Raw genomic sequence first — 11,252 nt, 5'->3', positions numbered from 1 at the left:
GAGTCGTCAGTGTCTGACTCAAGACAAAGCGCCAAAGTGGAAGTTAATATCTGCCTGATAATTTGTCGGAACGGGATGACGACACCCTGCGTGTAGATTTTGGGTTTGTGGTGGCTGATGCCTGGGATACGATCTAGCCTGGACTTGGAGTGGGTGGAATCGAATCGGGGTATCAAAACGGCATGGCCTCGACCGGCTTGGAAGGTAGCGTTGTTTGGGCCGCGCCGAGTCATACTGTGACTCAATGCCTGAGGTTGTAGCCTGGTTACAATGACATCGAGTCTGACATATGGCTGGCCAAGACGAGATGATCTTTGGCTGCTGGCTAAATTGTAGTCTAGATCGGGGTCCAGATTGTCCAAGTGACAGGCGGCCTGAAATCGGGTATTCCGAGTCCGATTCCAGCGTCATCTATTCCGAAGCTATGTCTCTAGTCCGAGCCAATGAGATTCACCCGGAGCGCTATAGAACATGCTACAAAGTGCTATATTATTCAGCTTGGATTCTTGCTGCCTTGATGTAGATGATTGTGATGAACTGCCTAATGAGCAATTTCTCTTTCATTTTCTTTTCTTTTCTTTTCTCTCCTTTTCTCCAACTCGAATTCTTTCGAGGACCTCTTACAACCGTTCGTTTCGGACACTACATCGAGTTGGTATACAGAGAAGACCAGGACTTACACTACCATTAGATCACGAGAAGAGTATCGTTTGTCGACAGTAGAGGGCATATTCAAGTAATTATCTAATCCCAAACCCAACGACTCGCATTCATTATTCTCGGTTACTTTGCCCCCCGTCGACACATGCGTGTTGACACTGAAGAGCGCTCAAGACAAATCGGAGTCATCGGCATTGATCTACTGGGCTCCTTAATACTGTACATGCTGTCTTTTCACCTACCATTTACTCTCATCTAGAAAAGCGTTGAGTATGAACGATTTGGAGGTTAGGTGTACCCACCAACTCACATACTCCAACCAAAAATGGCCAGTGAATCAAGATCCGCAGATACACCAAGTACCCTGGGGACACACAAAAGACTCTTCTTCCCATCTTCGAGTATATCCAACGATAACATGGTCTGAGCGACAACTGAAGATCCAGCCATCCCACTGCAGCAGAATCTTTCGGTGGGGCAGATGTGACGCTAAGCCCTCCTGGGATAAATTTTACGCCCGTTATTACATTACGTTATGTTCACCCGAAGTATACATCACCCACACCAGATTAAAGGGAAGACTCAATATCATGACATGGAGGATTCTATACGCCTGTATTGAGCTGGTTTCCCGACTACCCGAGATGCATTGCCTGGCCACCCTTCCAGGAATTCTTAAACGCTCTGCTGACCCTTTCAAGCTGTTCTAATATCCTTCCCAGAACAAGAGATAAGAGAAATGGCACGCGCTGTTTGGACAAAGCTTCTTTCGGACGCCTCTATCCAGCGGTCGTCGCAGACCTTGGCTGTTGTTGCTGGAAATGCATATCTATATGGCGGGGAGCTGCAGCCCCGTGAACCGGTGGACTCTACCGTGTATCGCATAGCTGTTGATTGTGGTGAGCATCGTATCTAGGATCAGAAAAGGAACTGCTAACGTCTGCAGATGGTGCGACAGACAGCCGGATATCCCCAATGATCGCCCCCAGCACCCCCCAACCCCGAGTTGGAGCTGCATCTACTGCCATCAAGAAGAGAGTCTACGTATTCTCAGGCCGCGGCGGAACAGCCATGACCCCGATCGAAGAAGCAGGATCCTTTTGGGTTCTTGATCCAACTACCAGTGGTTGGTCCCAGGTCACCCCTGCCGATCCCCAGTCCCCGTACCCCGTCGGACGCAGTTACCATGCTATCGCCAACGATGGCAAAGACACAATCTTCCTCCACGCCGGATGTCCCGAGAAAGGCCGATTGTCTGACCTGTGGGCGTTCAATATCGTGACTCGTCAGTGGCGGGAATTGGCCCCCGCCCCGAAGCCAGAAAGAGGCGGTACGTCGATTGCATATGCCGAGGGAAAGATCTTCCGGATGAATGGATTTGATGGCAATAAAGAACAAGGAGGGGCGTTGGACGTGTTTGATCCGGAGAAGAACGTTTGGAATACTATTATGTATTCGGCGGATGGGATCTCAGGTCCAAGTGCGCGCAGTGTGAGCTGCCTATTATCGCTCAAGGTATCGGGCAGGCCAAGTCTGGTTACCATGTTTGGGGAGCATGATCCGAGTAGTCTGGGGCACCAAGGAGCGGGTAAGATGCTTGCAGACGCGTGGATCTTCGATATTGAGAGCCAAAAGTGGACAAAGATCGAGGCCAATAGTGAGGAGGCACCTCAAGGACGCGGTTGGTTCGACGCGGATGTGATCCCGGGTGCATCACAGCCTAGCATTCTTGTTCACGGTGGACTCGCCGAGTCGAATGATCGTCTAGGCGACGTATGGCGGCTTGATCTTTGATGACCTGTGCTGGAAATAATACTCTGCCGCATTCTTGCGTACACGGCCTCTTGTACATGCCTCAGCAGATGATTACGGAAGTAGAGCCTTTTCAATGAAATGCTGCCCATCCTTGTTATAGCCGCAGACCACCAGGTCGACGGGACGATCGATATCCAGCAGCCTTAGTTTCGATATGTTTTCTGCAACTGCCGGCAAAGCAAAAGTTACTGCTCGGCCTTTCTCCCAGTAGGCTGCAACTTGGGCTATAATCCGCTTGACGAGATGTGTGGGGTAGTGGGAGTGCTCATAGCCTTTACCGCCCATCTCAAGCTGCGGCCAGAGGGAATCTAAGATGTGGTGAAAGAGTCCATCAGAGCGGCAGGCGAATGCAAGTTGGAGCAGCACCTCCGCCACACTAAGCGTGTATACATCCGACGTATTCGACATACTGAAACTCAGTTGACCGGCAATCTGACACATATGGTGCGCCATACTGGCAATATTTGCAGAATACGCCTGTGTCCCTTCCGATGAAGGACCCGCATTAGCTTCAACGAAAGTGATTTCACAGAGCATGTAATACAAGGCGTTCATGGCGTCTCGATGGGTCAGAAATCTTTCAGCAAAAGGCGAATTATGTTCGAACAGTCGATCAGTGTGGAGTCTGGATCGCCACACCTTTAATCTCTCTTTTTGAACCTCCAACAAGGCCAGTAAATGTGAGCCTCGCACACAGCCTTCCCGGGCTTCTGTAAGCTCATCCGGTACACATTGTCTTCCGAGCATTTTGTTCATGATCTCATACGCGAGACTACCAATCTCACTCGACAGCTCAGATATCTGGCAACTACCTGCTACACTGCGAAAAACAACCAATTTTGTCCTAATCTCCAGCGTCTTGATGAGAATGTCGTAGATAAGGTCGTCCACATTCATGTCCAATATGCAGCGAAGGTATAGATGCTCAGAAACATCTGGAAGGGGATTCGGTCCAATGATACTAGCCCCGGCTCCTTCAAGAATCAGCGCAGGTGGCTTTGCCGGTCGATGGGATGCACATAGACGGTACCACATTTGCAACGATCCAGCCCCATCGCGTGAGTCCATTATGCTCGCTCGATTCTGCAAAACAAAGCGCACAGAATTTTCGACCGCCAGCCGGAAGCTCAAATGATCCGTCGACGCATGGTGGTAATAGGCGAGGAGAACATGTGCAGCAAGGAGTGCAGGTGCCTGATGCTTGACCTCCTCTTGCTTGGCATTGGAGTAGTACTCGAGCGCCATATTGTGATATTTTTGGGCATTATTGTGATGCAAAATATTCACAAGTGGGCTGAACACAGATCGCCGACTGTTACCGACCAGAGTGCGGCTCTGAACTCGCGCATTCAGCATCGAGAGATTTGATGCCGAGATGCAGAGCACAGCGTACCAAAGACAAGGAGACTGAAGGAATCCGTCTGCGATTTGTGGAGACACTGCAGGCAGAAGATGGCGCACATGTTCCCGGAAATGGTTGAGGTAGCCGAACTCAAGATTGTCCTCAGAGCTAAGCGCGGCTGGTATCGCTGCATTTGAAATCTTGCCGAGGGAGTTGGAGATATTAACGCCAATTATGCATGGCCCGTTGGAAGGATAATCTAATCGGGATGCAGCATGCTGCAGAAACTGCACCCCGTTGGTATTGCGGAAGCTAAAGTTGACTCCATAGCTGCATTCTAGGGACAGCCTCGCGCAGGCCCGGCAGCTGGGCTTTGCCTCGTCGCACTGTAGATATTAGCAGAATGCCAAATCAACGCCGGAAGTACTGACCCGCTTGCCTCTTCTGCGGCATGGTCTGCAGCCTGAATGGCTCCGACGGATCTTCAACTGCATTGGCATATTGTCTGATGCCAGTGGCGATGATGAGGGGAAAAAAGGAAGCCGGCTCAAAATTACGCCCGTAGGTACCGTAATCTGCCTTACTGCCGGGAATCTCACCCCGACGTTTCCACTCCCCAACATGGTTCCTAGCTGGGCAGTTCGCTGACAGAAGAGCTGACTGGCCTATGCCGGTTCCCACGAAATCTATTTAGTCACCTACGATAAGGCAGAAGTAGACAGATTCCAAATTTGACTGGTGTGGAGTCAGATACGAGACAACTCGCTTGCGAATGGCGACCATCTTCCCGATAGAAGTCATCAAGTGACTGACACCGGTAATCCAATCGTGGGTTCGAACATAGACTCCCCCAGCATCCACACATGCAGAGAATGTCAGCTTTTTCATAGCTAGCTGATCTCAATCCAGCAAACTTCTATATAAGAGCCACTGATCGTCCGACCTGGAGGCACCCTCACAACATCTTATTAGTCCAAAGTCCAACTCTACATACAATCGCCATCATGATCGCCTATATTGGCAAGCTCAATTATCATCCTTATTCTCAGGATGAGATATTCAGTGTGATCTTTGACACCAACTTGCTCCCGGGCGACGGAGTAGCCGTTATTCACCAATGGACCAGGGATGCGTCTGGCAAGTCGAAGAGTAATTCGTTTGCCCAGGGCACAGTGAGCAAGTCTGTCATATTGAGCCCTGGGGAGAAGGAGGTCGAGTTTCTCTATAACGAGAGGGAAACCTATTATTATTGGTATGGTTCAATGTCCATTTCCAGGTTAGTCAAGTACTAATGTGAGCGCTGGTTAGGTACAAGGGAAGGCAGACGGGCGCGAAACTGATCCTGTCGATGTATAACAAGGGGGGAGAGGAGGTTGCGAAGAACATCGAGCTTGTGGCGGTTTATTATTGATCTGTATGACCTGGAATATGATCTGGACTTGTGTGGGCAGTGTGCAACTACGTTGAGGTGTCCAAAACATTCTAGGAGGTCTGATGTATGCCTGTCTATCTGCTTTCTGTGCGCAGCTATCAGGCATTCTTGGTATGAGTACGACTTCTTCCATGCCATAGTGTGAATGCAGTAGTCTCAGAAAATCGTCCCTAGTCGTATATTGAGAATTGTCGTCAATGCAAAGACCCAACGTAGGAGGAAAACAGACCAATAGGAAGCGATCAATGCGGAACCTCACTCTTCATGTTCAGCCTTGCAAGTGGATATTACGTGTCACATCTCAAGGATAGACATAACAAGACAGATCTGAAGTCTGAACCACGAAGGTGAGAAAACTTTCCACTAACTTACACCTGGGATAGCTTTTACTCAAGGACTAATTCTTCATTCTAAGCTTTAGTTGCCTACCATACTCCATTGTATCTCTCCGCTTACCGTCATCAACATGAAAATGTATCATGATGAAGTCGCGGGGGATCGATGTGACGAAATACTCGAAGAGTTCAAGAAGAAAGTCTCAACCCCTGATACCCTATGGGCAGTTACGGAGTTCATGAAAAGCCATCGACCCAATACGAAAGCAACAGACCGCACTCGGTCTGCCGGATTGGGAGCATTCAATCTGTGTTTCCGGATGGAGTTCGAGGATGGCTTTGCGTCCATGCTACGCTTTCCTTGCCCTGGTCTGGTCGCGTTTCCAGAAGAAAAGGTCCGAAATGAAGTCGCCGTAATGACCTATCTCAAAAAACATACCAAGATCCCTGTGCCCAGTGTCATCAGCTACGGCATGAAAGACCAGAGCCCCGGTGGTCTGGGCCCGTTTATCTTGATGGAGTACATTGCAAACGCGTCAAATCTTACAACGCAATCATGAGCACCAGGCTATGAGAGAAGCGACCGCCCGTTCTTGGACCCTAATATTGAGGAGTCCAAGCTCGAGTTCTTCTACGGCCAAGTAGCCGACATCTTATTAGAGCTCTCTAAGCCCTCCTTCAAGCGGATTGGTTCCGTGGCAATTGGCACATGGGATATCGATAGCAGACCGTTGACTATGAACATGAATGAGCTGGTTCAATTGGGGAATTTCCCTCCTATCATGCTCCCGCAGACTTCATTTTCAACGGCTTCATCTTATTACAAGAGTCTAGCTCAGACCGAGTTCTTGCACTTACAGACCCAACGCAATGATGCCATTGACTCTAAAGAAGACTGTCATTCAAAGTATATCACAAAGAAACCCATCTGTAACTTGACAGAAGACTCCCGACTCGTTGATACCAGTAATGATACTGGTCCATTCAAGCTCTTCTGCGACGATTTTCGTCCCTCCAATATCTTGCTCGACGACAATATGAAGATCATTACAGTCATTGATTGAGAGTTCACTTACGTCGCACCCCGCGAGTATACCTTCTCTCCACCCTGGTGGCTACTATTGGAAATGCCCGAGGAATGGCCACAAGGTATCATGGATTGGAAAGAGAAATACCAACCCCGACTCGAGACATTTCTTCGAGTGCTCAAGGATCGCGAGGATGTCGCCATAGCGAGTGGCGATCTGGAAGAAGATCAACGGCTTTCGGAGAAGATGTGGGAGAGTTGGATTAGTGGAGACTTTTGGGTTCATTATGGTTTACGGAAGAGCTGGGCCTTTGATGCTGTTTGGCCGATGATGGATGCGAGGCTCTTCGGTGGGGATACATCTCTTGAGAATTGTGAGAAACTTCTGTGTACGGAGAGGCTGGACATCTTGAGCGCTGAAGATAAGAAAGCGATGGAGCCTTTTGCTCAGGGAAAGCTGAAACAAATGAAGCTACCGAGGTTGGATACTTGGGACAAGATTTAGAGTATTCCTGTTTTCAATTATCAACTTCGAAATAGCCCCATATACTCATATACTGAACGGCTGAATTGCTACAATTCAAAGTCACCATATGTTGGAGTGGCTACTAAGGCGATTCAACCGTGTAGAATGAGATGGATGATGATCTAGCTAGGGGCCTCGTAGGCCATCTATATGGACTAACTAGCGGTGTAGGGAGGAGTGTCACGTGACCCTACGTTGCCTACCGGCGTGGGAGCCCATCGGGGATCCCAACACCATACACTAGTTATACCCATATGAAAGAGACTTGGTTCGATGATCAGTTACTAAATTAAACATCACTATATCCGTAAGTGAGCTCCCAGAACTCTGCCCTTATCGCCGCAATGTCCTCTTCAAGCCCCCGGAGCGCCTCATCCACCGGGGCCATTACCTCCTCTTGCCGGTTCATGGCCTCAATGGCCTCATTCCGTGCCTCGATGGCCTCTTCTAATTCCACTAAGCTTTCTTTGTATCTATCTTCAGCTTTAAAGAATCTCACCATCACCTCCTGCTTCTTCTGCTTCTTGGCAGCTTCCTCCTCCTGCGGGATCTACGTGTATCATCATCAGGCACAAATTAGAATAGTGGATAATAATGAGAAAGAGATTGTGTACACTAACCTTCTCGGGCCCTGGCCCGGCCACCATCTGCTGTTGTTCCTGCTGCTGCTGTTGCTCTTCCTGCTATAAGTGTCAGTTGGCATCTGAAACAAGTGATCTCTAGTGCTTGATGCTGTAGTGAGATGATAGTATGTAGTGTTATATACTCAGCTTGACACTGCTGTTGTCTTTTGGAAAGAGGGTAATGAGAGATGTGAAGTACTGGGAAAGATACTAACCTGGCTTTCGACTAGAGCGGTTCAGTCACTATGGTTCGACAGATGTGAGGTGAGTTGGGCTTTCTTGGGGTGAGGTACTCACAAGGCATGTCTGTGGCTGCGGTTGTGGTTGTGGTAGTGGTGGTAGTAGTGGTGTGGTAGTGGGTGTGTGGTGATAGTGAGTAGAAATCGGGATCAGCGTCCACAGCATGGGTTGGTGCCGTTGAAGGAAGTGGGGGTGGTCAATACGAATTCCTGAGTGGTTAGATTACCTGTAAGGTGCGAATTTCCAGCCAGACACCAAATATCTCGATTGGTTAATTGGTATTGAAAAGATTCCCTAAAAAGAAAGAACTATGACTGATATCATTGAAGGGGATATTACTTGGGATATACTTGAGTATTCTCCTAGGCGAGAAGATCCTCTGAGAAACATACTCTGGGAGAAAGATTCTCTTGCGGGACATCTACTGGGGGAGATCCTGACACCTTCTTATGATGAGATTCAGCTGGCAATGCAACTTCTTCATACGGTGTCTTTAGCTCCCCTATGTTCACCCACGAGATCAGAGAAATAAGATAGCTCTACATGAACTAGGATCATGACCAAGATATACTACTTTAATATTGGCTCCATTACAACGTACTTTTATATCTAAATTTCTCTTCACATATGTAATTTCTTATAACTCTGTCTGACTATCACGCTATTATACCTATACCGTAGATCATATGTCAAAGCTACTAGTACCACGTAGACCAAAAAGGATATATCCCTCTTGACTACTGGCATAGGAGGTAGAAAATGTACTGTGAATCAACAACATATACTAAAGAAATAGTATAATAATTTTGGATAAAAGAATTGATGCAGGGATCAAGATCCAATAGTGTGAAAGCAAGTCACGTGTAGACGAGGGTGGTAGTCCCCCCATTTGGAATACAAGACCGCCTCCCCCTTAGCCAACAATGGATGGTTAAATTCATTGCGCCAGTATGTCTGAAACGCGACGGCTTCTTCGACGCGAGATTACCTATGAATCCGCCAAGGAGAAAGAGGAAAATGTCCTCCACCAATTAGGATACTACCATCAACAAGCTAGGTTCTTCGCTCATCTTGATGCCCACCGTTCTTGGATTGAGTCAGTTGTTGCGCATCATCTGGGATTGAAATCCAGAACAGAATGCCGCGTGGTGGAAACAGACCACTGGCTACATGGAAGTTTCAATGTTTGCATTCCGATCATTCTTGGGGACTGCATCCAAAACTGTGTCCTCGTCCGACTTCCATTGCCCTACCGGATCGGTGAAGCCTTTCAGCCTGGAAATAGTGATGAAAAAGTCAGATGTGAGGCAGGTACATATGCGTGGCTACAAGAAAATTGCCCGGATGTACCTATTCCACGGCTGTATGGCTTTGCCTTATCCACCGGCGAAAGTGTAAGTTTATAGCTGATTCATATCTTTGTTGGGACTAACTTGATGTAGTTCACTCGAGTTGAACACTTGCCATTTCTCACTCGGTGGATGTATAAACTCCGTCATCAAATTTTGAAGTGGCTGGGACAGTCTACGCCTACCAACTATATTCGCCACCAAAATGCCACCCTTGGCAATCCCATCGGCACTGGCTATCTCTTGATTGAGTACATTGAGAAAACACAAGGGGCGATGCTTTCCAACACATGGACTATTGTTCAGCATGATTCACGACTACGGACGAATCTTTTCCAGGATCTCTCTCGGATTCTTTTGAAAATTGGCCGGATACCCATTCCTAAAATCGGTTCCTTTCTCATTGACAATGACGGGTTTTTGAAGTTAGCAAACCGACCGCTGTCTATTGAAATCCAGCAAATGGAGAATGAAAATATCCCCACTGGAATTTGCCTTAATTATACCTATACAACCGTCGATTCTTACCTGATGGATCTTCTTACACTTCATGATAATCGGTTTCGGTACCAGCCAAACGCCGTGCAAAACCTTGGCGATTGCGTCTATCAGTTATCTACACTCACCGCAATGCGAAGTGTCTTTCAGTCATTTTTCCAAAGGGACTTTTGCCGCGGCCCGTTTGTGTTCACTTTGACAGACCTTCATCAAAGCAACATATTCGTTGATTCTGACTGGCATATAACCTGCCTAGTGGATTTGGAATGGCATGTTCTCGGCCAATCGAGATGATGAACACACCCTACTGGCTTACAAACAGGGGAGTGGATGAGATAGATCCCACAGAATATAACGAGATCAGAACAGAATTCATGCGCAATCTGGCGATGGAGGAAGAAAGCATCGGTCCTGTTGCTTTCGCAGGCAATAGCCACCCGCCATCACTGTCTGATGTCATGAATCAAACGTGGACTACGGGGACGTTCTGGTATACGTTAGCTCTTTCCAGCCCCTCTGGTCTATTTACGATTTTCAAAGACCAAATCCGGCCACTCTTCTGCACAGACTATATCGAAGAGTTCAACTTGATTATGCCTTTTTTTTGGAGAAGGAATGTGGGATATATTGTAGGTTGTAAGCTCTCAGATAAGGAACAGTACGACAAAAGCCTTCGGCAGGCTTTCGTGAATGATTCGGATTAGATGAACATTTAACGAGCTATTTCTTGTCCATAACCCCTTTGTTTTCGTTTGCTCCGTGGAATTCAGCTTGGATCGCTTCGCCTGGAGCCCTCATTCCTCTCTCGACATTATATCCCTCCCTTTTTTTCTGGCTGCTTGACCTGAAGAACTGAGTTGTTGGAGGGTTCGGACATCAGCTTGGACTCCAACTATAGCCTCTTCCCCTTTCGCCTGATGGATATTGATGATTCGACCCCTCTTTTCATCCAAATAACGCAGACACAATTGCACTATAACCTTGCAGCAGAGACTAGTCGAGTTGAACTTTTGTCGAAATCAATCTCGTTTTCAAGAACAATCCTGGTTCCTGAGATCGGTTGATGAATCCCATGGAAACCAAGAATTACTCTTCTGTACCAGAGAATATTGCACAAGATAGGATGAAGCATGCAGAAGAGGCTATGAAACCTGTCTGTCGTTGATCAAATCGTTCTTGTTATTTGAATCTAACCAGTTTGGAAGCAATTTCGAGGAAGTAAAAGTGAATATCGAAGACAGTTGTTTGTTTGATAACGTTCGCCTTTTTGAGAGCGCTCTCATGGAGCGATTGGTACTGTTCCAATTACCGGCATCATCGAAGGTCTTGCACCTCTGGAATGTGTCAATAGGAAGTGTGATTGCCGTTTATCTTGATTGCAAAATGCTCATTCATAATCTCTACT

At 47.5% G+C, this 11,252-nt stretch overlaps 6 protein-coding genes across 6 annotated transcripts; 4 read left to right on the top strand and 2 right to left on the bottom strand.

Moving 5' to 3' along the window:
- Positions 1-1,399: 1,399 nt before the first annotated feature.
- BO94DRAFT_505439 (Kelch repeat protein) lies at positions 1,400-2,454 on the top strand (the record flags this gene model as incomplete). Its single annotated transcript, XM_025609540.1, has 2 exons — positions 1,400-1,559; positions 1,607-2,454. 2 exons carry the CDS (start codon positions 1,400-1,402, stop codon positions 2,452-2,454), a joined length of 1,008 nt encoding a protein of 335 aa, XP_025473062.1.
- Positions 2,455-2,526: 72 nt separating this feature from the next.
- BO94DRAFT_580162 (Zn(II)2Cys6 transcription factor domain-containing protein) lies at positions 2,527-4,317 on the bottom strand (the record flags this gene model as incomplete). Its single annotated transcript, XM_025615307.1, has 2 exons — positions 2,527-4,203; positions 4,249-4,317. 2 exons carry the CDS (start codon positions 4,315-4,317, stop codon positions 2,527-2,529), a joined length of 1,746 nt encoding a protein of 581 aa, XP_025473061.1.
- Positions 4,318-4,821: 504 nt separating this feature from the next.
- Positions 4,822-5,228, top strand: BO94DRAFT_580161 (uncharacterized protein; the record flags this gene model as incomplete). The annotated part of the gene is made up of 2 exons (XM_025615306.1): positions 4,822-5,069; positions 5,126-5,228. 2 exons carry the CDS (start codon positions 4,822-4,824, stop codon positions 5,226-5,228), a joined length of 351 nt encoding a protein of 116 aa, XP_025473060.1.
- A 487-nt stretch (positions 5,229-5,715) lies between these two features.
- On the top strand, positions 5,716-7,116 carry BO94DRAFT_561815 (phosphotransferase family protein; the record flags this gene model as incomplete). The annotated part of the gene is made up of 3 exons (XM_025614244.1): positions 5,716-6,119; positions 6,162-6,592; positions 6,650-7,116. The coding sequence occupies 3 exons, from the start codon at positions 5,716-5,718 to the stop codon at positions 7,114-7,116; spliced, it is 1,302 nt and encodes a 433-aa protein (XP_025473059.1).
- Positions 7,117-7,426: 310 nt separating this feature from the next.
- On the bottom strand, positions 7,427-8,064 carry BO94DRAFT_619448 (uncharacterized protein; the record flags this gene model as incomplete). The annotated part of the gene is made up of 4 exons (XM_025616861.1): positions 7,427-7,687; positions 7,758-7,820; positions 7,976-7,986; positions 8,058-8,064. The coding sequence occupies 4 exons, from the start codon at positions 8,062-8,064 to the stop codon at positions 7,427-7,429; spliced, it is 342 nt and encodes a 113-aa protein (XP_025473058.1).
- An 886-nt stretch (positions 8,065-8,950) lies between these two features.
- Positions 8,951-10,551, top strand: BO94DRAFT_591969 (uncharacterized protein; the record flags this gene model as incomplete). The annotated part of the gene is made up of 3 exons (XM_025616135.1): positions 8,951-9,394; positions 9,443-10,102; positions 10,138-10,551. 3 exons carry the CDS (start codon positions 8,951-8,953, stop codon positions 10,549-10,551), a joined length of 1,518 nt encoding a protein of 505 aa, XP_025473057.1.
- Between the last annotated feature and the right edge of the window lie 701 nt (positions 10,552-11,252).

This window comes from Aspergillus sclerotioniger (assembly GCF_003184525.1).
Source record: "Aspergillus sclerotioniger CBS 115572 chromosome Unknown BO94scaffold_1, whole genome shotgun sequence".
NCBI classification, from domain to species: Eukaryota; Fungi; Ascomycota; class Eurotiomycetes; order Eurotiales; family Aspergillaceae; genus Aspergillus; species Aspergillus sclerotioniger.
This window is presented reverse-complemented; position numbering and strand designations above follow the sequence as displayed.